We start from the raw sequence: 27522 nt of genomic DNA, 5'->3' as shown, positions 1-27522 counted from the left end.
AAATGACTAGTAGTATACATTGTTATTCTCTTCAGCTCTCCAGCCTCTCCTTGTCCATTGTAAAATTTGCAGCCACTTTCTTTCTCTCACTGCCCTTAACACCAAGAAGGAAAGAACTTTGTCATTTGTGTCATCTTTTAAGGTTGCGTATTCACTCAGTAATTTTTTCTTGAACATCTATTATATGCTAGGCACAGTTGCTTGGCTCCGGGGCACCAAAGATACGATCATCTATCCTCTGCTTATAAAGTGACAGACACTTTCTGGTTTAATTCATTCCACTGTTGCTTATCTCTAATCCTTAAAAAGTTGTTTGTCACACCATCACTCAGTAACTTTCACCCATTGCCTCTGGTTCTGCCTTTTACCACATGATTTGAAACTACACTTATGTTGCCCCTTAATTATCTCTTTTCCAGGTTAAATACCCCTAATTCCCTAGTTATTTACATTTACTATGGCTCTAAGACCAATTCTGGTAACCAGCCTTTGGGTACTCTGTTATTTGTCAATGCCCAGAACAAAAAATAATATAAAAATACTATCTGACCAGTTCAGAGTACCCTGGAACTCTGCACATAGAACTATAACTTTCCATGGCTTGGATTATCTACTTATACAATTTATAGCTTACTGTTGTGTCAGTCATATCACTTTCATATTTAATTTATATTAAACTGAAATCTGAAAGTTTTTTAACATGTCCTGTTGTTAAAACAAGTCTCTCTTATCCTATAATAGTACATAAATGCAGGGCTTTAAAAATATTAATGTTAAATGTTATTTTGTTAGATATGGCTCATTCTAGTTTTTCCAAGTGTTTTGAGTCTTAATTCTATGCTTCAGTCCTCTTGGTTTTACACTGCTTAAGACTCAAATATACTCAAATATAAAGAGTATTACTCAAATATAAAGTATTACTCAAATATAAAGAATATTTTATGTATTTATGTAGAATGTTATATTTTGGTGAATGAAATACTTCCGATTTTGTATTAAACACTTCATAGGGGCAAAACACTTAAAAGGCCAGCTATGAGCTTTCTTACTTAGTTTTCAGAATAAGAAATTTGAAAATAGGTAAGTGTAGTTTATGGAGTTAAAGAGAAAGCACTGACTTTTCAGAGTACAGTCATGCTTGTTGGGATTAGTCTTTGGCCTAATCCAGGAAAATCTTGGTGGGAAGAACGTAGATTTAAGCATTGTCTATGTATTTTCTTAAAATTAATTATTAAACCACTTGGTTTAAAATAATTTAAAAGGTTGAAGATGATATTTTTCAACACTTCTGTGAAGAAATTGGTGTAGAAAACATTCGTGAATTTGAGAACAGACATGTTAAACGGCAACAAGAAATTGATCAAAAAAGGTATTTTTATTAAAAGATGTTGGTAAGCAGTTACTTATATATAAATGTAACTATTATTTCATAATTTAAAGGAATTTGCCTGAGGTAGTCTTCATTTCAGTTTGTCAAGAAATAGCTAGTAATCATTCCTATTTTAATAAAGAGATCTAATTCTTTTATTCCACAATTTTTTAAAGAGAGGAAGCACAAATATACAAAATAAGAGAATGGGGAAATAATTACACAGTGGTTATTAAAATTTATTTAGTTTTCTGTAAATATCCATATATGGATGTAATTGTGTAGCCTTTCTATAAACAAACTACCAGGGAGACAATATATTAGGTGGAAATATCCCAATTATAGTAGAGAGGAAAAAGGTAAAATACTTACTACTTAGAAATAAACTAAGATGTGAAAGCAATATATAAAGAAACCTTCAAACAAGACTGAGAATTATATACAGAAATGTTAATTAAAAGGAAAGGCAAACTAGTTCTTTCATAGGAAGACTCAATGTTGTAAAGAAGTTGGTATTCCCTAATTTAATCTATAGTGTACTTTAAATATCATCTCAATACATGTATGGACAAGATTTTTTTTAACTGGATAAGGTGATTCTAGAGTTCACATTCAGAAGTAGTTAAGAAAAATATGAGAAAGGACTAGAACTCCCAGATTTTAAAACATAGTATAAAGCTATCTTAATTAAATCTTGAGGTACTGGCTCACAAACAGAGTCCAGAAATATACTCAGATCTATAAGGGAAATTTGCTTTAAAATAAAGGTGCATTTCATCAGTGGAGAAAAGATATACTTTTCAGTAACTCAGTTGGAATACACTTGTTAGCATCCTGGAAAAAAACCTGCTTGGATCCCTACATCATTCCTTAGACTCAGATTTAATTCCAGCTGAATCAAATATTTTAATGTAAGTAAAATGAAAGCATAAAAATATTACTAGAATAAGTCATAAGAAAATTTTTAAAAATAATCTCAGATTAGGGAAGATCTTTCAGTATGACAGACCCCAGAAGCCATAAAAGAAAAGATTGATAAACTGCAAATGTATAGAAATTTAAAAACAATTTTTGCATGGCAAAAGCATCTTGAAGAAAATGAGAAGACAAATGACAATAAGGGGGAAAATATACATACACATACATGTTTATATGTTCCTTTCCAATTAGTATGCCTTCTATTTTCTTGTCCTGTTGCACTAGCAAGGCCCTCCAGTACAGTACTGAATAAAAGTGGTGAGAGTGGACATCCTGCCTTATTCCCAGTCTTAGGGGCAAAGCATTAAGTCTTTAACGTTTAGGTATGATATTAACTTTAAGGTGCCCTTTAGCAGATTGAGGATGTTCCCTTCTGTTTCTAGTTTGCTGAAATTTTTTATCGTGAATGAGTGTTGAATTTTGTCAAATACTTTTTCTGCTATCTTTTGGGATAATTGTATGGTTGGGTTTTATTTTGGGGGGGTAGCTTATTAATGTGGTGAATTACATTGATTGATTTTAGAATGTTAAACCAACTTAGCGTACCTTGGGTGAAGCCCACTGGGTCATGCTGTAGTATCCTTTTCAAATATTTTGGATTGATTTGCTAAAATTTTGTTAAGGATTTTTGTATCTATATTCACGAGAGTATTGCCCTATAGTTTTCTTTTCTTGCGATGTCTTTGTCACTTTTTTTTATCAGGGTAATGCCAGACTCATAAAATGGAGTTTTCTCATGGAGAGTTTTTATATTATTTCTTTCCTAAAAGTTTGGTAAATTTTTCAAGTGAAGCCACTTGGGCTACCCACCTTTCTTTATGGGAAGATTTTTAAATTACAAATTCAGTTTCCTTATTAGATACAGGGCTATTCAGGATATCTTTTTTCTTGAGTGAGTTTTGGTAGTTTGTGTGTTGGAAGGAATATTTGTGCATTTCATGTGAGTTATCAAATTTATTAACAAAGTTATTAATATTTCCTTTTTATTCTTTTCAATTTATGTAGGATCTGTACTGATGTGCCTTCTTTCATTCCTGATATTGCTAGTTTGTCTTGTCTTTTTTCTTCTTGATGTCTAGTTAGAGGTCCTTTGGATCCTTGGATCCTTTCTAAGACCAGCTCTTGGCTTCATTGGTTTTCTCTATGGTTTATCTGTTTCTGTGTTGTTGATTTCTGTTCTTAATTACATTGTTTCCTTCCTTCTACTTATTTTGGGTTTAATTTACTCTTCTTTTTCTTGCTTTTTAAGGTAGAAGCTTGCTTTATTTATTTTACACTTTTCTTCTTTTCATGTAAGCTGTTTATTTCCCTCTAAGTACCGCTTAAGCTGCATCCCACTGCTTCTGGTATGTTTTATTTCATTTTCATTCCATTCAAGGTATTTTCTAATATCCTTTGTGATTTCTTTCTGTGACCTATGGGGTGTTTAGAAGTGTTATTTAATTTAACAGAAATTGTTGTGGTGGGGGGAGGATTTAGATATGTTTCTGGTACTGATTTATATTTTAATAATTCCATTGTGGTAAGGAATATATTTTGCATTATTTAAATCCTTTTAAATTGATTGAGACTTATTTGATAGCATGGCATGTATTGTATCTTAGTAAATGTTCCATGTACACTTGGAATGAATATGCATTGTGCTTTTGGGTGGAGTGTTTTCTGAGTGGCGCTTAGGTCAAGTTGATTGGTGTTGCTAGGTCTTCTGTGTACTTACTGATTCTCTGTCTAGTTGGTCTAGCATTTCCTAAGAGAGGAGTGTTGAAATTTCTAAGTACTTTTGGATCTCTCATTCTCTTCTTCCAGTTCTGTCAGTTTATACTTCATGTATTTTAAAGCCTTGTGATTAGGTGCATATATATTTGGGATCGTTATGTCTTTTTGCTGAATTAATCCCTTTATCTTTATAAAATGCCCCTTTTTATCCCTGTCATATTCCTTGTTCTGTAGTCTGCTTGAACTTCAATATAGTTTCTTGCTAAGGAGTTCTGCCAATCAATCATAAAAATACAACTGGAACTCTGATTGAGATTGCATTGGATTTATAGATTTACTTGGGGAGATCATCTTCAAAATATTAAGTCCTCTCATCTAAGAACATAGAATATATCTTCATTTATTCTAATCATCTCTATCCTTTATTAAAATTTTAAAGTTTTTTCCATAAAGATCTTGTGTGTTCTTAATTTCTAGATATTTTATAGTATTTTTCCTCTTATGACTAGTATCTATTTTTATGATATTTTCCTAGTTGCCTTCTACTGGTTTAGAAAAATGGTATCAAATTTTAAATTATCTAACATCTGATAACTTTGCTAATGCCTCTTATTACTTACAGTAGCTTATCCATTATGTATACCAGGTATTAAGTTTGAGGTGCCTGTGACATCCAATTGAAGGTGTAGTAGAGTAGACAGTTGAATATACAAGTTAGGAATTCATGGGAGAGGTCCAGGCTGGAAATATAAATTTGGGGATTGTCAGTATACAGATGGTACTCAAAGTCATGTGACTGGATAAGATCACCAAGGGAATGAATGTAGATAGAAGAGAGAAGAGATCCTAGGCTATGTAAGCAAGTTGAGGAGTTAAGAAGGAACTATTAAAGGAGCAGCCAGTGAGGGGAGAGGAAAGCCAAAGTGGTATCCTGGAGCCAAGTGAAGAAGTGTTCCACTCGTACACAGCCTGTGCGTCTGCCTCCTGCAGCAGAAATAAACCCCTGAAGGGTTTGTTCTTAACCACTCGTACAAGCAGCATGGTCAGTGATTAAGAGCAGGGATTCTTTGGCCCTTGCCTGAGTGTGTCATGCCTGGCTCCAGCACTTCCTAAGTGGGTAGCCTTGGGCAAGATACTTAACTCTCTGTGCCTTGGTCTCCCCAACTGTTAAATAGGGATAGTGGTATTACCAACTTCAGAGAGTCACATAACTTAAGTGAGTTAATTCATGTAAAAGCATTTATAACGGTGTCTGGCATATAGTAACCTCTCATTAAATATGACTCTTTGTTTTTATCATTACTGTTGTTGCCTTTGTATTACTAGTATTTAGCACAGTATCTGATACAATTAGTGCTTTAAGATGTTTCTTAAATGAATGATTCTATTAGCAGGCTATGTGAGGGAGAGTGGGTGGAGAAAGTATGAGCTACAGTTGATATTGAAATTCTTTTGTTTAGAGATACGGCTTTTTTATTGAGTTATAGTTGATGTACAATATTATATGTTATAGGTATATAATATAGTGATTCATAATTTTTAAAGGTTATACTCCATTTGTAGTTTTTATAAAATATTGGCTGTATTCCCTGTGTTATATAATATATCCTTGTAGCTTATTTTATAACTACTGATTTGCACCTCTTAGTCCCCTCCCCCTATATTGCTCCTCCCCCCTTTCCTCTCCCCACTGGTAACTACCAGTTTCTTCTCTATATCTATGAGTCTGCTTCTTTTTTGTTATATTCACTAGTTTGTTGTATTTTTTAGATTCCACATATAAGTGATATTATACACTATTTGTCTTTTTCTGTCTGACTTATTTCACTTAGCATAATACCCTCCAAGTCCATCCATGTTGTTGCAAATGGCAAAATTTTGTTCTGTTTTATGGCTGAGTAATATTCCATTGTATATATAAACCACATCTTCTTTATCCATTCATTTGTTGATGGACACTTCGTTTGCTTCCATATCTTGGCAATTGTAAATAATGCTGCTGTGAACACTGGGGTGCATGTATCTTTTCGAATTAGAGTTTTTGTTTTTTCAGATTTATACCCAGAAGTGGAATTGCTGGGTCATATGGTAGTTCTATTTTTAGTTCTTTTTTTGAGAAATCTCCATATTATTTTCCACCATGGCTACACCAATTTACATTCCCACCAACAGTGTACAAGGGTTCCCTTTTCTCCACATCCTTGCCAACATTTGCTATTTGTGTTCTTTTTAATGATAGCCGTTCTGACAGGTGTGAGGTGATATCTCATTGTGGGTTTGATTTGCATTGCCCTGTTGATTAGCAGTGTCGCGCATCTTTTCATGTATTTGTTGGCCACCTGCATTTCCTCTTTGGGAAAATGTCTATTCAGACCTTCTGCCAATTTTTTAGTCTTGTTGTTTGTTTGATGTTGAGTTGTATGAGCTGTTTGGATGTATTGGATATTAACCCCTTATCAGCCACATCATTTGCAGATATTTTCTCACGTTCAGTAGGTTGTCTTTTCCTTTTGTCAGTGGGTTCCTTTGCTGTGCGAAAGCTTTCAAGTTTAACTAGGTCCCATTTGTTTATTTTTGCTTTTCTTCCCTTTGCTGTAGGAGACAGATCCAAAACAATATTGCTACAATTTATGTCAAAGAATGTTCTGCCTATGTTTTTCTCTAGGAGTTTTATGGTTTCTGGTCTTACATTTAGGCCTTTAATCCATTTTGAGTTTATTTTTGTATATTGTGTTAGAGAATGTTCTAATTTCATTCTTTTACATGTAGCTGTCCAGTTTTCCCAGCATCACTTGTTGAAGAGACTGTCTTTTTGATGCTGGAATTCTTTGTGGGGACTTTATGAAGCTAGCAAAGTAGGAAAGTACATCAGAAAGGAACATGTTCTTAAATTCCCAAGTTTGGAGTTTGTGAATGAACAGCTATTTGAAAAGACTGATTGTCTAATTAAATAAGAATAAACATATGAATTGTTACTTAGAAAGATAAGGGAAGGAAACTATAGATTTTAAAGGATTTAAGAAACATATTCATATGCAGTGTATGAATCCTGATGCAGTTTTTTTTTTAATTAATGAGACCCAGGAAATTTGGCAGTGATAGCATTTTGATATTCAAGATGTTATTATCATTTCTACCTATAGTAGTTTATGGTTATGTATTAAAAATCACTTCACTTTTGGAGATACATGTTAAAATATTTATAGATGAAATTATGTCTGAAATTTGCTTTAGATAATCCAGTGGTGGGAAGGAGTGATGAGTGGGATTATAGATAAAACAAGATTGACCATGAATTGATACTTATTAGAGTTGGGTGATAGCTATATGGGAATTCATTATAGTATTCCCTTTATGTTTGTATTTGTTTGAAATTTTCCATAATAAAAACTAAAAAAGAGTTTAAAAAATAATTGAAGGACTCTGTTTACCACTTGTAATGCTTGACTTTATTATACTAGATTAGAATTTGAGAAACAAAATACTCGGCTTAATGTTCAACTTGAATATAGTCGCAATCAGCTGAAGAAAAAACTGAATAAGATTAACACATTAAAAGAAACTATCCAGAAAGGTAGTGAAGACATCGATAACCTAAAGAAGGTAATTAATGATGGGTGGCTGAAGTCATTGAAATGATGACTTTCTTCCATGATTAAACATTCGTTGAGTTCCTGAAAAATTCTAATAGTGATAGAAGGTGGGGGCAGGGTACACATTTGAGAAATACTTGAAGTACAGTCCACACAGCTTCATGAATTATTAGATGTTGGGAGGGGTGTGACACGGTGAGTCCTGAATTCTAACTTGGTGGATAGGAGGAGAGATTAAGGAGAGAAAATTCTGGACCTGTGGAGCATGACTTCCCTGTGTGACATCTAAATAGCAATTTGCAGCAGGTAGTTAGAGAGGACGTAGATAACAGAAGTCTAGGCCGGTTTAGGGGAGTAAATTGAATCCATATGTGAGTGGGTGAGGCTCCAACCAGAGAGGAAGGCAGTGAAGAGCAGTGGGGCGAGGATGGAGTTCTGGAAGGAGAGGCCACATAGGTTATGAAGAGGCCAGAAGGGGTGGTGTTACAGAAGCCCCAGAGAGGGAGGGAGAAGGAAGTGAGGAAAGTTGTCGAAAAGGTAAAGTCTGGAAAATGGCAATTTTCAAGAGGTCAAAATCTGGAAAATTGCCAATTAAGAGGTCATGGTAGCAAGGACATTTTCACTGGACAGTGGAAACAGAAGTCAGACGGCAGCAAGCTGAGAAATGAATCCAAAGTGAAAGAGAAAGGTAGGTAGTGATTACCCGGAAGTGTAAACAAGGGTGGGTCACGTTCTGTGGTAGAGGTTCAGGCAGCCTACAGGATAGGGGTTTACCTTGGAATGGCTGGTTTTGTTGTATTAATAATAAAATGATCTGTTGACCTTATTAATGTAGAAGATGGTAAATCTACAGTGTAAATCATCTCCATTCAGGCTGAAGAAAATTGTCTGAAAATTGTGGATGAACTCATGGAGAAACGGCAGCAACTTAAGGACATGGTTGTCACTCAGAATACCAACACTGAGAAAGTCCAAGCTCAAATTGAAGAGGAACGGAAGAAGTTTTTGACAGTTGATAGGTGACTAAGAAGTTTATCAGAGTTTAAAAGATGTTTACCATCAATTTGAATTTTATTATAGGAAGTCTTATTATTTGAATATACACCCTTTGTTGCTTTTGGTCCCACATCACACCTATCAAGCATTGCAGTTTGGGGAAAACCAAGAGAGGTGGTTATTGTTTAGAGTGAATAGTTCCTTTTGGTGGGTGAAAACATGGACCTATATAAAGAGTTCCTTTCCCTAAATCCCCTTGACACCAGTACCTTCCTGTTGGGGAGTCTTCTGCTAGTCTGTCTGTGTGACAAAGCATAGCAGGTGAGGCGCAGAATCTAGAACTACACTGCATGGTTCCATGCCCCAGTTTTGCCGCTTATTTACTGTGCCTTCGTTTTCTCATCAGTAAAATGGGGATAATAATAGTGCCTACCTCGTAGAATAGTTGTAAGGATTAAATAAGTGAGTGTTCATATGGTACTTAGAACAGTACCTGTTACACAATAAGCAGGTATGTTTGCCATGATGATGACCAGTAACACTTTGAGTCAGCTGGCTTGTTGCACCACAGTGACATCTGCTTTCCTGTGTGACTGACACAAACATAAGTGATCAGATGAAATGAGCGCTGTTTTTGCTCAACCTCTTGGCATTTCACAATTTCCCACAATGTTCAAAGACCTTTAGTATTTGAAGATACAGCCAGAAAATTCTTTGTCTAAAATTTTTGAGCGGAAGTAAGTTCATTTACTCTTGATTTTTTTTTTTTAACTCGTATTTAGTTTAAACAGAACCACATCTCTGTCATCAGATTTTTAAAAGCCATATAATTCTTAATTTATTTAATTTTATTTCTGGTCCTTCTCCTGGATCCTCTTTAAAGTTCCACCTTGTTTCAACTGGTAAAACTCCCAAGCCCTCATTAAGATAGAAGGCATTACATTAGTGGTGGCAGTAAAAAAAGTTGAGACTGTCAGGTGCATAATGACTTAACTGGTAAGACATTTCTCTTGCTAAGAGACTCTTTCTCTTGGTTTGATGTTCTAAAATGTAGAACTTAAACTGAAAGAGAAATGCAGCTTGAAAAATTGTACAGATTTAAAAATAAGGTAAGTGGGGCTTCCCTGGTGGCGCAGTGGTTAAGAATCCGCCTGCCAATGCAGGGGACACGAGTTCTATCCCTGGTCTGGGAAGATCCCACATGCCGCAGAGCAACTAAACCCGCGTGCCACAACTGCTGAGCCTGCGCTCTGGAGTCCGCGAGCCACAACTACTGAGCCCACGTGCTGCAACTACTGGGCCTGCGCTCTAGAGCCCGCGAGCCACAACTACTGAGCCCACGTGCCACAATTACTGAAGCCTGCGTGCCTAGAACCTGTGCTCCGCAACAAGAGAAGCCACCGCAGTGAGAAGCCTGCGCACTGCCACAAAGAGTAGCCCCTGCTTGCCACAACTAGAGAAAGCCCGCGTGCAGCGACAAAGACCCAACCCAGCCAAAAATAATTAATTAATTAAAACAAAATAAGGTAACTAGGAAAGCACTGTATTGGTGCTAGCCTGATTAAAGTAACAATGTTTATTATTGAAAATCCTCCCTTGGATTAAATAATTATATTCATGGCCTTTATCAGGAGTGTTAAAGTTTAAATTACAAGCATCCATGGGCTAACTCTGCAACTTAACAGCACTCATAAGAAAAAATCTTTTTTTTTTCATGTAAGTTTATAACATGTTTTTCTTCCTTGGTGCAACTTTACACAATTAGTAAAATATCACTTTTTCATATCTGTGTGTTTACAGGGAAGTGGGAAAATGGCAAAAAAAAGTTGTAATCCTTCAAACTTCTCTGGAACAGAAGCGGTTAGAGAAACATAACATGTTGCTTGATTGCAAAGTTCAAGACATTGAAATAATTCTTTTGTTGGGGTCACTGGATGACATCATTGAAGTGGAGGTATTCTAGCAAATGATTTTAAAATATGTGCAGTTGTGTGGAACTTAATGTAAGGCCTTTGGCTGCTTAGTGAAGTTGCATCTATGCAGATTCTTCCTCTTGTTCTGAAGCTCCTTTAGGGGCAGAAAAAACGTCTCTAGGAGGGAAAAAGGGCAGGATGGTCCTCATGCCACAGGGCTGGGCATTTTGTGCAGTTCTATTTCTCTTGCTAATCCATGTCCTTTGAGCCCCACAGGATGGACCAGAGTCTCTTACCTGTGCACAGATGCCCAAGAGGGGTCAGAGACTTGAACCTGTTGGAGTTAGGGGTGCTGGGGAGGCGGTGTGAGCCACAGGCCAGGTGCCAGTGGCCTGCTGGCGTGAGCACTTCTCTGTACTCTGGTAACGTTGTCCACGGTGTGTGGAGGGGTCTTGCTCTGCACCTTCACTGACAACCTGAGGTGGTTCTCTCTCAGCAGAAGCGTGCCTCACTGAGTCTGTCCAGGTGGTGAGAGTGTGGGGGAGGGGGGGGCAACAGCAGGCCCCACGGGAGCCAGAGGGCGAGATCAGCGTCGGCCAGCGGTGGACGTTTCTCTGTTTGCCTCTTGCCTTTCTTCCTCGTCACATTTGTATCACACAGTACTCTTTAGGCTGGCTGGAAGTTTATACACCCTTAGTTCTGTCACTCATGTTAAGAAAGATATGACTATACAGTTCAGGAAGAGTATCTTACTGTTAGCCAATCCAGAGGATGGTGAAAATAGTTATTTCTTTTACCTCTCAGATTATCTCTGAGTTCTTTAGTGAATCTCTGTGGTCTCCCTTCCACATCCCTCCTCCCCTTTCTGCTCTGCCCCCAGTCAGAAATCCATGCATTTCCATCCAATTTCTACTCCAGAAGAGGCCTTCAGTCCTTTGGGTTCTTCAATTTGAAGTAACTATAAAACAATTTTTCTCTTGCTAATATTGACCACTTCTCATAGCATAATTCTGGTGTGATATTATACTCAGACATCCTTTTTCTTGGGAATTCCCTGGCGGTCCAGTGGTTAGGACTCGGTGCTGTCACTGCCAGGCCCCCGGGGTTCGATCCCTGGATGGAGAACTAAGATCCCGCAAGCTGCGCAGCTCGGCCAAAAGTCTTTTTTCTCTATTTTAGCAGAGATCACATCCCAGATAGAAGGTAAGGAAAGGATAAGGAAAGGAGAAGACCCTTTGCTGGCCACAAGTGTCCTGAACCCCTCTCAGATGGCTTTAAAGGGGGAAAAGGCAGGTAAAGGGCAAGGGCTGGAATGGAGGCAGTCTCACACGTGACTCGGTCCAGGAATTTGAACACTGTCAAGAACTCTTTCTGGCTCAGTATGTATTGGCTTTATTTTTTCAGATCAGCTTTCCTCGTGGGGCTGCAGCTGTAGCCACCAGCTTTGACCAGAGGGGAAAGACACCTCTCCCCTGCCCCCTCTCAGTTAGAAGAATCCTGGGGAAGAACTCTGGCTCATTCAGGGCCACATGTCTGCTCTTAAGGGTGCAGAGAGAGGGAAGGGAGGCATCTGTAACAGCAGAAGTGGATGGGAGCAGAAAAGCAGTACTCACAATAATATAGAGAGAAATGGAAAGTCTGTTTAAAAGGCAGTGTAATTTTAGAAGAGGTTCGTCATAGAATAGTGCAGAGGAAGAAGCTGTTTTAATGACTGACATCTAGGTAAATGCTGTTGGTTAAGTACTCCTGCTGCTGCTTTGGTCCTATTCTTTCAGTTAGTGTGAACTTTCAGAAGTATTCTCCAACATGCCCACCATGAGTGTGAAATTATTTGTTTATTAGCATGAACGACTTTCATATTCATAGTGGGCTCTTTCAAAGCAGGTATTAATACCTTAAGCTGGATTAATAGTGAATCATTATCTAAAAAGAAAAAGTGATAGTTCTGCTCCACTTTGTGCTGATCAAGCCACACTGGGACACTGCATTCGCGCGCTAAGCATGGTGCTCTTTGAGAGTAAAGTGTCCACGATAGTGAAAAGGCCCCAACCGTGTCGTGCTGGGAAGAGAAGGCTTGGAGAATATGGTTATCCCTCAAAGAGAAGAAGGTCTGTCATAGAGGACGGACCCTACTTGTTCTTTCTGGTCCTAAGGGGGATACTAGGGCTGGGGGATTTAGGACAGAGTCAGATTTCTTCTACTAGGGAACACTTCCTACTAGAAAGAGGGAGGGCCTCTAGTGGGGAGTTCCCTGATTAAAATTTTACAAGACATCTAGTAGCAGCCATGTGATAGGGGTGCTATACAAGGTAGTATATAAAGCCCAAAACAGAAAAGGCATTAGGTATAAATTGTGTCTCTCCAGAGGACTGGACAAGGATCGCCGAATAGAATTAATTGTCTTACAACAGTTGTAAGGAATCATTGTCTTACAACCATTGTAAGGTAGAATCTGAGGTTTCCCTTCCATTGGAGGTGTGCAGACAGAGGGTAAGTTACCTACATCTGCCAGGATTCTCATAGAAGATTCTTCTATTGTGGGGAAGACTATACCAGATCACTGGTTCCCAAACCATACTGTGCACATGAAGCATCGGGGGATCTTGTTTCCTAAGAGATTGAATTGCTAATGGCTCCCAGGTGAGGCCCGCTCTCGCTGGCCCACTGACCACACTTTGAATAGCAAGGCATCAGATGACTCATATAGAAGCTTAATACAAAATACGATGTTGAATCACATAAACAGGAACCATGAGATTCAGGGATTCAGCATTACATTTTGTATTCAAGTTCCACTTCCTTGTGAACCATTTTAACATAAATATATTACATAAAATATAGACTTAATTCCAAAAGTAGTTTTATTGGGTTTGTTTCAGCTGAGAAGGTCTAGAAAAGAGTGAGTGACAAAGGGGTTTTTTTCTCTTAATTTGTAAGTCTTTGTTTTTGGTATCAGCATTACACCAAAGACCAGCCTACAGCTGAGTAACTGCTCATGTATTTGTCCCTTCTTTCCTATTCCTCTCTCCATTCAGAGTGATATATATTGGAATGAAATATGTTGCTATGTTGTCAGCATTGCATTAGGCACTGAGACCACAGCAGTGAGTATAACTGCCAAAAATCCCTTCCTTCACATTCTACTAGGGGAGAGAGAGGCACAGAAGCAAAATGGTAAACAGGTACAATATTCATGTACTTGGTGATGCTGTAGGCTAAAGAAAATATATAAAGCAGGAAAGGGCATAGAGAGTATTGGTGGAGGAGAGTTTGCAATGTTAGATGCAGAGGCCACGGATGTCCTGAGAGAAGGCAGCTGGTTAGCAGACAACGTAGAAGATGAAGAGATGCAGACATCTAGGGGAAGGGTGTCCAGGCAGAGGGCAGTGTGCCGGCCCTAAGGTGGACGTGTGCCTGGTCTGTTCAAGGAGGCCAGTGTAGTGGGAGCACAGCGAGTACCAGGAAGACTGGCACAAAGTAAAGTTAAAGGGGAAGCAGAGGCCAGACCATCATGGCCTTGCAGGCCAACATAAGGGTTTTAACTTTCAATCTGCATGAGGTGGCAATGAACTGGAGGCGGAGGCCTTGGGACAGACAGATGAGTAGAGATCACCATTTCAGATAACAAGGAGAGGGCTTCATATGTTTTTCAGTTGGGACCTGAAGCAGAAAGTACCCAGGCAACAATGGATATATATGAAAAAGAAGAAGCCATTGAGATAGACTACAGCTCTCTAAGAGAGGATTTGAAGGTAATTGAAAGATTTCTGTTGTTCATGACTAACTCATGGTAATAGTGAATATTTAAATACTGCAGAATAATTTTAGATGATAGAGCATAAATTTAGGGGAGAAAGTAGATTTCCTAATGGTTTTTAAAGAAATAGTCTAAATAGGTTTACACATAAAATGTTTAAAACATTTAAAGTTTTTATATCACCGTTTCTGTGTGTTCTGTAGAACACCAATACCATGAAATGTCTTGCCAAAGAAGAAAAGTTTCTGTCAGTGTTTTGAAAGTCTATTCCCTTCTTGGAGATTGAGAATGAATAGTAAAGTCTTTGAGAAGTCCTGAAATAGACAAAAGTAGCCAACATACTCCAGCATCCTGAATTGCCCTGTCTGTGTCCCAGTGCAGTACCCTCAGTAGGCGACAAATCCTTCACAGCTACAGAGCACAAACCTGGAATCCAGTTTCATGGTCTCTTTAATTTAGCAGCTCTCACTCTTTCTCTCAACCCTATAGCCATATTTAGCTTTGTGTTTTGACTTCGTCCTGAAGCTGCTTCTCTCATGAGGGCAAAATGACTGTAGCCTTTCTTGGCCTTCCAGCCACCCAACCACAACCCTCAGAGAAGAGAGAGACTGCCTTTTGTAGTGGTGCTGTTCTAAAGATTGAAGAAAGGCTTTTCCACAAAGCTCTACCAATTGTCCTCTCATCATAGTGGCCTAAATTGGGTCACATGTTCATTCCTGACCAATCACTGTTGAGGGTGGGATGGACTTAGCTTTAGACCAAGCAGGGTTCCTGGGACGTATGAGGGAGATAGTCAAACATGGGCTCTGTTAGGAAGAAATGGAGAATGGACACCAAGTAGCAGTAGCTACCACATCTTTTAATTTCAGATGTTTCTAATATATTTTGTTAGATTTGTTGGGCTCTTTTCATTGTACTTGTGGTACTTTTGGCAATCAGAATAAAGTTCTTATCTATTTTATAGTCTATTCAGTGCTTTCGTATTTAGAAAGTCCTTCCCCACGACATTACTGACTAAATATTTATAAATATTTTCTTCCGTTAGTGATTTTTTTGTTTTCACTCACCTATTTAATTAATCTGAAATTTATCTTTATATATGGTATGAGGTAAGAATCTGTTTTTTAAAAGGTACGTAAGTTAACCGGTTTACTCAACATCTTCTAAATAATTCTTTTCCCAATGAATTAAAATGTCACCTTTATCAGATATTAATTAACCCCTCTGGGGGGGCGGTCAAGAAAATTTTCCTGGAAGGTGATGCCTACATCACTTTTTCCCTTCTCTCTTCACTCAAGTTAGTTCTGCTCATTGTTTAGGTTTCAACTTAAGTGTTACCCCTCCAGATGGGTTGGATGCCTTCTGCCTGCGCCATAATACCTGTGCTTGCCTGGTGGAGGGTTTCACACTGTTGCAGACGCCAGTTTGCATGTCTGACTTCCCTGTGAGCTCTTTAAGGGCAGGGACAGAATAGTTTTCATCACTGAATCCTCAGTGTCTAATACATAGTAGATGATCAATATTTTTTAATGAACGAGTAAATGAAGTGATACGTGAATTGTTACTTTTTTAGCCAGATTAAGAAAGATGAAGGTGCAGCGCATTCCAAGAGAGCAGCATCTATGACTCTAGAGCTATGAAAGAGCACAGCCAACTTCAGGAAGCTACAGCAGTGTGACCTGACCGCACTGCAGACTCAGAGAGGGCTGCAAAGGAGGGCAGGAGTGGATGCAGAGGGAAACGGGCCAGATCCCGAAGGGCCCTGTGCCTAATTATTGTACCTTAGCAGTTTGGATCTAAATGGCATGCTAACCATTGCTGTTCTTTGCCAATAATAGGCTCTAGAATCTGATAAAGAAATTGAGGCCCACCTTAAACTCCTACGGCAACAAGTAGCATCCCGGGAAGATGTCCTCCTGAGGACAGCGGCCCCAAACCTCAGAGCCCCGGAGAACCTAAAGACTGTCAGAGACAAGTTTCAGGAGTACACAGACGGTGAAATTAAGCTTTAGTTGTTAGCAATATCATATTCATGGGTGTTAGGGGCTTTGATTTCTATAACATTTACTAATAATCCCCCCTGAATTGTACCTTTGTTTTTATTATATATTTTTTTCCTCTATTATCTTATAGCAATGTACTTTTAATACTGAATCACTAATTCCTTCCTTTTTGAAAAGCGTTCTGCTTTAATTTAAAGACAGGTGTATTGATTATTTTAGAATAGTGTCTTATTTCATACCAGCATAAGAGGCATATTAGATACTCTGTTGGAGTTTGTTATTATTATTTAAAAATCAGCCCTACCAGAAAAAGGGCTCATCAGTTTTAAGACATTTTCTTGGAATTAATAATAGTTGAGGTGTTTTGAAGGTAGATTTTACTCAGACAACCAAACTCAAAATCTAGTTTAAAAAATATTTTATGCTTTAAAGGTGAAATAAGAGAAGGCCTTGGTGGTCTCCAAAATAAAAAACATTGATTCTCTCTTAGCTTTTGAGGCCAGCAGAAAGGAAGCCAGAATATGTAGGCAAGAGTTTGAACAGGTGAAAAAAAGGAGATACAATCTTTTCAGCCAATGCTTTGAGCACATCTCAGTCGCAATTGATCAGATCTACAAGAAGCTCTGCAGAAACAACAGTGCCCAAGTACGTATTTTTCACCTCAAATATGAGTGGGAACTTCATGTCGGTGGTGGTGTGTTTTTTTTCTGGTGGGAAATCGCCACCACACTATCTGAATGACCCACTTACCGGGCAAAGTCAGCTCATGGAAATTGGTCATTGCAGTGACCTGTGTTCTAGGTCCTACTCATTCCACCACTAACCAGCCTGGACAAGTCAAAATCTCTCTGGTCCTGCTTCTTCATCTGCAAAATGAGTGGGTTAGATCATTTGGTTTCCAGGTTCTCTTTCAGTTCTGGAATTCTGTCACCTGTACTAATTTGATTTTATAGAGCCGTCTCTGTAGTAAAGTTAGGGTGATGTAGATGATCTGGGGAAAATGGTTGATCTGGGGTCTGTGGAGTTGCCCAGAGTAACAAAGGAGAGGGAAAGAACTAAAGGCAGCGTTCAAGTCTAGATATGCCCCTTGTAACGGTAATCTCTCCGTTCTGTGATCAATAGCCACAGCAAATACTTTGGACTTGAATGTGGACTAAAGATGTAGATCTGATCTGATCTATCTGCTTTTCCCTCTTTCTCATGGGATTCTTTTATGACTGAGGTAATCCTGAATCATATATTTAGAATTTTCACCAAAAATAACTTACTTTCAGTAAAGTAAGACTAAAGGACAGGATTCATCAATAAAGATTTGATGAAAGGACCAATGAAAGAACTGAATGAAGATTGCTTTAGTAAGACTGCAGCGTATGCTTCTGAGCTTTGAATGGCAGCCTGATGGGAAGGCCTTATCCTTTATGTTAGAATGCTTTCCCTCTACTCCCCGCCCCAGACACCCTTGCTGTCTGTGATTACATACAGATAGAGCTAAATACATTATTTACAGGCATTGATATTTTTCCATCAAAACGGAGGAAAATCTAACCAAGAGTATTTTGTAGTTAAACTCTGTTGCAATTCCAAGTTGAAATTTACTAATAGTTTTTCTGATGCTGCTAAATAAATAACATGTGTTTCAGGCATTTCTTAGCCCAGAAAACCCAGAAGAGCCTTACTTGGAGGGAATTAGCTATAACTGTGTGGCCCCAGGCAAACGGTTCATGCCAATGGATAATTTGTCGGGGGGAGAAAAGTGTGTGGCAGCTTTGGCTCTCCTGTTTGCTGTGCACAGGTAAGGTCACAGTGAGCTATATGATTTTGCATCAGGGCAGAAACCAAATAGACCTTCTTACAGAAGATCTGTTAATTACTTGTCTTTAGTCATATTTAGCGTACGTGATAAAAAACTTTTTTTCAGCCAGACAATTCAGGTTATGCCGTAGGCCTGTAACAATTTAGGCAGCAAATCTAAGAGAGAATTCAGTCTTCGACAGATTTTTATTCAATTTGTTATTATCAGTAGCTACTAACATTCCAGCTTCATAGAAAAGAAAGGAGAAAAAGGAGTATCAAATGGCCAGATGTGAAATCAGGATTGCCAAAAAACAGTACCAACAACAAAGCCAAACAAAATAAAAACACCTAACTTGTATATTATTTTCCTTGTCCCTATTCAGAGATCTGCTATTTAGCAAGGAATGTTAAACAGAGTATTTCTTCTGAAAACAATGTTTAACCTCCTCATTTCCACTGATGATGGTGACACTTACGTTTGTAAAATAAAGCAAGGGAAAAAATGTTAGCTAAAATTAAGGCAATTAACTTTTGACATTGAAAGCATGAGATGAAGAACTAAGGTATAGATGATGCTGCCTCTCTATTCTCATGATCAGAAAGATCAACATAAAAGTTTTACAGCTGTTTTCTACTGGTCTCAAGAAGGAAAAGGAATTGGCAATTACAGGAAAGGAGAAGAAAATGCCATTAATGCAGGAGGACTTTGGGAGAAACAGGAGGCAGGAACTTAAAGAAGAGCCTGTGTGAAGTAAATCTTAGCAGAATAAGACTAATACTAGGTGTCACCCCCATCCCATTTATTCAACAGGTATTTATTAAATATTTACTGTGTGTCGAGTGGTGTTAACAGACATTAGAGGGACTTCCTTGGTGGTCCAATGGCTAAGATTCCATGCTTCCAATGCAGGGGGCCTGGGTTCGATCCCTGGTCAGGGAACTAGATCCCACATGCTGCAACTAAAGATCCCGTGTGCCGCAACCAAATAAATATTTTTTCAAAAATAGACATTAGAGACAGCAGTGAAGAAAACAAATTCCCTGCCTCAAAGATGCTTCCTTTTAGTTGAGGAAGACAGGTGATAAATAAGGTGTATTAGTAAAGTAATTCTCTAATATAGAGACTATTAGAAAATGACAGATGCTATAGAGAAAATTAAAGAAGGGAATGGCGATAGTAACAGGGAAGGGTTTGCAATATTTAAAAGTCTTCTGGGAAGGCCTATTTGAAAAGGTAGTATCTCAGCAAAGATTTGAAGAAATTAAGGGAGCGAGTCACATGGATGGATGTTCTAGGGGAGAATTCTAAGGGAAGAATGTTCTAGACGTGAGGAACAAGTGCAAAGGCCCTGAGGCCAGAGGGAGCCTGGCGCCTGTAGAGAATAGACTGTGTGCAGCAGTGGCAGGCACAGGATTGGGAAACTCGTGTAGCAGTCAGACTGGAGGATCATGGCGGGTTGGACCAGTGTGGGAGCAGACAGGGCGTGGGGTAGGAGGGACCCTAATCAACGGGAGTGATAAGAGCTGCCATTCACTAAGCTGGAGAGGACCACAGGAGGGATGGGTTTGAGGGGTAGGTGAGGAATTTGATTTTGCACGAGTTCAAGCTAGACACCCACATGGAGTTGAGGAAGCTGTTGGACCCGGAGGCCAGGGTTAAAGAGAGAGGTCAGAACTAGCAATAGAAGATACTTAAAACCTCCAGAGCAGATGAAATCACCAAGGGAGCTAATCAGATAGAGGAGTGCTCTAAGCGCTGAGCCCCGAAGGCACTGCAGCGTCAAGAAGTTAGAGAGATGAGGAGGAGCTGGTAGGAGACTGGGGCCTGGAGCAGTGGGTGAGGCACCGGGCGGCGGAGACCATATCCTTGTCCTTGACGTCAGAGGAACGGGGAGGACCGCCCCCCCACTGCCCCCAGTACCATCTGCAAAGGTCACCTGGGATGTGGACTGAGAATTGAGCGTTGCATTTACCGACACAGAGGTCATTGGTGACCTAGACAAAAGCATCCAAAAGGATGTGTTTTATTTATTTATCCTGAATACTCTTAGTCCTCTCCTCCAAGTCTTGTAAAACAAAGTTGTAACTTAAGCAATTATAATTTTTTTCTAGTTTTCGGCCTGCTCCATTCTTTGTTTTAGATGAAGTAGATGCAGCCCTGGACAATACTAACATTGGCAAAGTAAGTTCCTTTCTGCTTTTAATTTCCAGTACAGTGTCTGTAATTCAAGGATCATGCATGATGCAGCAGTCAGAAGGCAGTGTACCCTGAACATGTTTATTTGATAACTGCTGGTCAAAAATAGATTTTTCTAAGTTAAAAATCTAAAAACAAGATGATTCGGGGTAGTAGCTTTCATTCAAGGTTTAGGGGACCCTCAATGAGTTCCTGGGGAGTCAAGTGAGACTCACTATACTGGATCCACAACATTGCTACTGGGTGACTTGCTTTTCCCTAAATCTAGGTTTTTGGGACCTAGTAGTAGACCTTAGTAGTAGTAGTAGTAGCAGACCTTAATAGTAGGCCACATGGCAAACAGGACCAAATTAGTGTTTAATAAAGTCCAAAAATAACATATCTAAATAAAATTCCAAAGGAATTAAAGTTCAAAATTCTGCTCCCCTTTGTTTATTAAAATTTATAGTCATTTACTACACTTGCACTGTTTTCAGTATTTGAGACCATGGGGGAACTAAGGACACAATTGGAAGTCAGCCTTAGAGATCAGTGCCTAGATACACAAAGCCACCTGAGAGACAGGCTCTCAGACCACACATCCTGACTGTAAATTTTTGACCTGAGAATGGGGCTGACCATGGACACGTGACCAAAGGATAGAGGCAAACACTGGCAGTGCCTGTCACTGCCCAGGGCTGGGACAGCTCCATCCTGCAGGGTCCCTGTGTTGTGGTCCTACTTCCAGAGCCATCCATTTCCAGAAATGGATGAATGAAATGACTGGGCTTTGCATTTACAGCTGCTTACAAGGAGGCTGCTCTGGTCATGCTGACAGATATATCTCTCTTAATTTGTAAACTGGCATTCTGGTTTATACCTTAGTCTTATGAGCTCGGTTAATGAGTCCAGCCCCGAGAGATGTAGTCAGTCTTGGGGTGCCACCCTGACAGGTTGAGTCTCTGAAACTGACCTCCCTGATTTCTTACTCTGTTGAACCTCATGTGTAATGCCTGGGAGAGTCAGGGGATTTTTCGGGAGCTGCAGCCTGGGGTAACTTCTAATTTTAGGCAACAGTGTCGTCTTTCAGATTTCCCAGGCTGTATTCGTCTAACCCAAACCTCTCTAGGACCTTATCTATTTTTTAATACTTTTTTAAAAAATTTTATTTTTGGCTGCGTTGGGTCTTTGTTGCTGCGCTCAGACTTGCTCTAGTTTCTGCGAGTGGGGGCTACTCTTCATTGCGGTGCGCGGGCTTCTCATTGTGGTGGCTTCTCTTGTTGTGGAGCACGGGCTCTAGGTGTGCGGGCTTCAGTAGTTGTGGCTCGCGGGCTCCCAGAGCGCAGGCTCAGTAGCTGTGGTGCACGGGCTTAGTTGCTCCGCGGCATGTGGGATCTTCCCAGACCAGGGCTCGAACCCGTGTCCCCTGCACTGGCAGGCGGACTCTTAACCACTGCGCCACCAGCCAAGTCCCGGACCTTGCTTTTTAAACATGTCATAGCGTACATAAAGAATAGCACATCAACACCACAGTCACAGAAGTTAGAAAACAAATCCAAAGTCCCCCGCACGTTGTAGAGAACAGGCAAGAGCCACATTCTGTGACCTACCAGAGACTTCAGGATTACTGGGGGAAGAAGAAAACGGGAAGAAAAGAAAATCTTGATTTGTGTCTCTTGAATGCCAGCCAGTCTGCATCAGCTAACTGGACTCCATAGCCTCACTCATTTGGGAGGAATTTCCCCTCAGGTTAATTTTAGTACTTTGTATCCCATACCCTTTGTGTGTGGTCTGGGGCGTGGGTGGGATCCATCACTGTGGACTGCCCCTTCTCTCTGTAGCATTTAAGGGATCCATATCTTCTAGCAAAATTTAGATGTTCGTATTAGTGGCATCTTCACATACTAGGTCTTTCTTAAGACTTTTCTATTTGCACCTATCCTATGTATTAAAAACCTCTTAATTTCCAGTTTCCCTTTGAGATTTACGTTCCTGGCACCCCGTTGCTGAACTGAGTATGAGCAGTGATGTAATATGAGCAGCTAGGAAGGCGCTTCCACTCCCTCTTGTGACCAGGGTGCCCAACATTTATCACAGGCAACTCTCCTAGCAAAATGCATGCCTTACGTATTTGCATCCCGTCTCCTCTTCCATTCTATCAATATCCCAAGACTTTTTAAAGACCTGTATCATAGTGGCTGCCATTGCCTCTAATGCGGCAGTTCCTTCTATGAATTCAGCCTCTTAGCCCAAAGCCGTTTCCCTCCTCTCTCATCATTCACCTCAACTAGTGACTCATTCCTCAACCAGAGCTGCCATTCCTGCCTCCAGAACTTGTGTCCTTAGTATCTTGGGTGCAGTCAGGACCAATACACATGGAGAAGACACCCTCTGGAATTGCAGAGAGATCCAGGGAGTTGGCAAGTATCTTGTTAAACTGTGGTTTGAGTCTAAGTTCTTTAACATTCTCCAAATTCTGAGTAGTTTGTTCACCAAGACCCATTTCTATCCAGTCTATCTGTTCTTATTCTCATTCCTTGGAATTAAGCCTCCTGAAGGAGCTGTTGAGCTCCCCTCTAACCAAATGAGTTGATTATGGATTATGAATACATATATAATCGCCATATTTTTCCCACCCTGAGGCTTTGTTGGCAATATAGGAAGTTGGAAGTTTAAATACCAGCCCTTCTTCACCCTCATAAAATATCTGAGTGGTAGTTTTATCTTGCTGTAAAGGTTGATTTCGTATTCACATGATAGTATCTTAAGTTAGAGCTTTATTCTTAAAAAAATATTCTTCCAAGTTTTCAGGTATAGAATTAATGAGGTTTATATATTTTTTACTAACCTCTTATTTTACAATCTGAGCTATTTCCATTTCTGCAGTTTTAGTGGATTTACTGAATTAACAGAAAGGGAAGTAAGCGCCTTGTCACCTAAAATGGGCAGATTCAGAGACATGCAGAATCACTGTCCTCCAGACCCCGAGAGACGAGACCTTTCTTTACTGATGAAATGTGTGCTTTCTCCTCCCTCCCAGGTATCAAGTTATATCAAAGAGCAGACTCAGGAACAGTTTCAGATGATAATCATTTCCCTAAAAGAGGAGCTATATTGCAAAGCTGATGCACTGATAGGCATCTATCCAGAGGTAAAGATAAGTAAATGGGGGAGAGGAATAACATCACCTTAGAGTGTCCTGACAGCACAATTATAAGTTCCTAGTGAAGTCTATAGATACTGTTTGATTTCTGCAGTGTATAAATATAGGCTTAAATGATTTTTTAATCAAATAAGACTTAACAGTAACTACTCAGATATTTTCCATGGCGGTACACAGAGATTTCAGATATACTTTAGGTGAAAAAGAAAATCGAAAATTGCAGGACAGTATGATAATTGTTTATAAAATAATAGTACATCTTAACTTAGAATAAACTGTCAGTATTGTTTCATATTTCTGTAATGTTTGAATGTTGTAGGCAAAAACAAATGCATTGTGGTAGAACAAGGAACTATCTTCCAAAACTAACAAAGGAAAAAAAAAAAAACAAAGAAATTGACAAGTTCCAAGTTGTATAGTAACTTCTAGAATTCAAACACACCTTTCTTGAGCCACCGAAAATACTTACCTGAGCTAATGGAGCAGGGCAACTCATTCAAATCATTCAATTCTTGGACAATTAGGTTTTGCTTCCTGTGTTTTCCTTTAAGCTAAGATAAAAATTAACTTCCCTTCCTGTGCCTAATTAATGTTAGGGGATCACTGGAAATATGCTGCCAGAGAGAAATGGAAGTTCTCATTACCAGTGTAGGCGAGGGATAAAACCTTTTCCTACCCAACTCAGGTTCTCTGGCTGGGGCCCTGTAAATTAGACCAGCAATAGATCGATTAACAAGAGAAAAACAGGTTATTAATAAGTGCATCATGTGTGCACACACGGGTACACCCAGCAAGAGTAACTCAAAGGGGTGGCTAGAACTTGGACTTATATACCATCCTAGGCTAAAATAAGGAAGAGTCTTGGGGCTTCTGGGCAGGGGAGGCAAGTGATGATGGGAAGGTGACCAGGAGAAGTACAGGAAACAAGGGCTGTTCAGTCAGATTTGCTCTGCAGATTGAGGTGCCTTCTCCACTGATAGAGTTAAGAGTGGAAAGGTGTCATCTTTTACATAAATGTAAACTTCCTTTACAAAAGGAAAACCTGTGCCTGGTTTTTGGAGCTTTTCCTACATCTGCTGGTTTTCAGTAGCCTCTGGCTCAAAACAATCCACATGCAAAACAAGCCTGTTTTCGGGTGGCATATTCAGGCACCCTTTACCAGATTAATATAAAACATAAATAAAGCTGATGTAAATGCAGAGGAGCAATACCTTTTGAGATGGCTAGAAGGAGGTTCCTTTTCAAATGCAAATCTAGACTCACTGATGGCTCTTATTTTACATTTAATAGCACTTATTCCCTAAGTAAAGGAACTGACTTGTAACTGTCTTCTCTCCATTTCAGCATGATGACTGCATGTTCAGCCGAGTTTTGACCCTAGATCTGTCTCAGTATCCAGATACTGAAGACAGAGAAAGCAGCAGGAGGCCCGCTAGGACACAGAATGCCCCTGTGCTGTAAGAGCAGAGTCCCACAGCGGCCAGGCTAGTCACTGCTCTCACTCTGCCGTTCAGCCCCACAGCACTCTTGAGTGACAGACTTCTGGAGCAAAAGCTAGACAGCCCGTGTGCCACTTATGAAAGAGCTTAATTGCTACCAGGCAAAGATGCTGTAGCTCACTTCCATTCAGGAGTGCCCAGGCCCCATTCCAGCAGGTAGCATTTTTTGTGAGTTAGCTCTGAATGAGTTTAAAAAAGAAACAACCATAGTTTTAACTTCTATTTTGAAAGCCAGTCAGAAAGTTTTCAAATCCTGCATCATCTTTACTCTGATCTCGCCTTGTATGTTTAAGTAATCTTTAAGGGAAACTCTTAGTTTCTAAGGTGTTAAACCTGTGTTTTATGGAAAATTATTTCAGAGGAACTGAAGTCAGTATTGAAAATGCCAATAAAAAAAGTCTAATTTCAAATGTCTACCATCTACAGTTTTAGAAACAAAACTTTAAGGTGAAATTAAATTATGTCTTCTTCAATGCAATTTAAATTTTTCTGAATATAATTTCTGTTAAGGAAACACTGAAGAACACAGGTTTTCCCAAGTAACAACTGACTTCTCCACGTAAACAGTCGTCCTTATTATCTGTGGGCATCACGCATGCCAAAATCCAAGCACGCTCAAGCCCCTTATTTAAATTGGTGTATTTGCATACAACCTGTGCACATCCTGTCACATACTTTCAGTCATCTCTACGTTATTTATAATGCCTAATACAATGTAAATGCTATGTAAATAGTTGCCTGTATGCGGCAAATCCAAGTATTGATTTTTGGCATCTTTTTTCCCCCTATTTTTTTTTTTTGGGCTGCACCACGCGGCTTGCAGGATCGTATTCCCCCAACCAGGGATCGAACCCGTGACCCCTGCAGCGGAAGCACGGGGTCCTAACCAACCACTGAACCACCAGGGAATTCCCTTTCCTATTTTCTTTTTCGTTTTGTTTTTGTTTTGCGGTATGTGGGCCTCTCACTGTTGTGGCCTCTCCCGCTGCGGAGCACAGGCTCTGGACGCACAGGCTCAGCGGCCATGGCTCACGGGCCCAGCCGCTCCGCGGCATGTGGGATCCTCCTGGACCGGGGCACGAACCCGTCCCCTGCATCGGCAGGCGGACTCTCAACCACTGCGCCACCAGGGAAGCCCCCCTTTCCTATTTTCAATCCCAGGTTGGTTGAGTCCACAGATGTAGAACCCATGGAAACAGAAGGCCCCCTGTACGTTATTGGGGGTAGGAAAGAAAGTTGCAGAGTTTTCAATATACTACATTTCCATTTAAAAATGGAATTAAAAAATTCTAAGGTGCTGGTGGTCTTGTATTTAAGGCTGCTTTGGGCCCAAGTGCTAATTAATTAATCAAGGAGTGGCCTCCTGAAGTAATGGAATCGCTTTTGAACAACATTCATTATTTCAGGTAAAACTTGCTTTCCTGTGCCCCATCAGCTAGTCTCTAAGAACTTGAGGCAGCAGAAGCCACTAGTCCTTTGTTCCTTTTTTCAGTGCTGGTAATACCATCTAAATCACCGCCGCCTTCTGCCTTGAAAGGCATCAACTTTACATTGAAATGTCCCTTCGGTGACACGGAGCTCAGTGTAGACCCTTTTCTCTGCCTGGGCTGTTATCTCTGTCTCGTAACTTGGACTCGTGGATCGCCGGTGATCCTTGAGTAGGACCACTGTTTTGTTCTAACGCAGTACACCCACATTCCTGAAAACCCCGGCGCCATGCAAAACTGCACAATGAAAACCACCGGCTGATGGGAAACATGGGGTCCAAAAAAAAAAAGACAGGAACTTAATAAACAGCTGGTTTTATACACACTAAGTAGTTAAGAAATTCACAAATACTAGAGCATATATGGCACTTCATCTCAAAAACACTCAGACGTTGGCTTGTGAAATGGGCAACCCATCGGGTGAAGCTTGCTGCTGAGGTCGAGTGGGGGAAGGCTCGTCTGAGGGAGCTGGCCGGGGCTGAGGGCTGGGCGGCGTATCCCCCGCAGCTCCGTGCAGCCGGCTGCAGTCTCCCGCCTTCACCTAGAGCAGGTCCAGCAAACTTCTTTAAGGGCCAGAGAGTCATACGTATTTCAGGCTTCGATGAGGAAGCAAAGAGGCTATTGCGTAGGTGTCTGTGTAACTATTATTTAAAATACAACCATTTAAAAATGTAAAAACTATTCCAGCTCGAGGCAGCAAACAAATCCATACTTAGTCACTCCCTGACTCAGTGTTTCTCAGAGGCAAAATTATAAGTAAGTGAACGAGTTATGCTCAGATTGTTTCTTTCTAACATATCAATCTTGTTGGAATAAATTTGCATTTAAAAATAAGAATCACAGCAGAGCTGACTAGATATATTCACTCATTACAACAAGAAGGCCTCCGATTCTTCAGCATGGCACTCAGAGCTCGTCTTGAACTGGCTCTACTTTACTTTTCCAGTTTTATATCCTGTTTCACATCATTTTCCATGCTTGTAATATTGCTACACCCTATGTATGACCAACTTTCAAATTCACGTATCTTGCCCGGATTGCACTTTATAAATGTGTCTTTTTTAAAAAAGCCAACTTA

The 27522-nt window shown here is 39.8% G+C and overlaps 1 protein-coding gene across 1 annotated transcript in view; it reads left to right on the top strand.

Moving 5' to 3' along the window:
* SMC1B (structural maintenance of chromosomes 1B) overlaps positions 1-24919 on the top strand; it is an 85573-nt gene extending 60654 nt beyond the window's left edge. The window contains exons 15-25 of the mRNA XM_029206744.1: positions 1263-1369; positions 7525-7666; positions 8530-8675; positions 10453-10606; positions 14219-14317; positions 16161-16317; positions 16816-16970; positions 17966-18117; positions 20232-20301; positions 23336-23446; positions 24803-24919. Coding sequence (XP_029062577.1) covers positions 1263-1369; positions 7525-7666; positions 8530-8675; positions 10453-10606; positions 14219-14317; positions 16161-16317; positions 16816-16970; positions 17966-18117; positions 20232-20301; positions 23336-23446; positions 24803-24919 — 1410 coding nt within the window. The remainder of the gene's footprint in view (positions 1-1262; positions 1370-7524; positions 7667-8529; positions 8676-10452; positions 10607-14218; positions 14318-16160; positions 16318-16815; positions 16971-17965; positions 18118-20231; positions 20302-23335; positions 23447-24802) is intronic.
* Positions 24920-27522: the final 2603 nt, after the last annotated feature.

The sequence above is a fragment of the Monodon monoceros genome, unplaced genomic scaffold (genome assembly GCF_005190385.1).
Source record: "Monodon monoceros isolate NGI ecotype Baffin Bay Population unplaced genomic scaffold, NGI_Narwhal_1 Super_Scaffold_6, whole genome shotgun sequence".
Taxonomy (NCBI): domain Eukaryota; kingdom Metazoa; phylum Chordata; class Mammalia; order Artiodactyla; family Monodontidae; genus Monodon; species Monodon monoceros.
The sequence above is the reverse complement of the archived record's forward strand: the minus strand, read 5'-3'. Positions and strand labels throughout refer to the sequence as shown.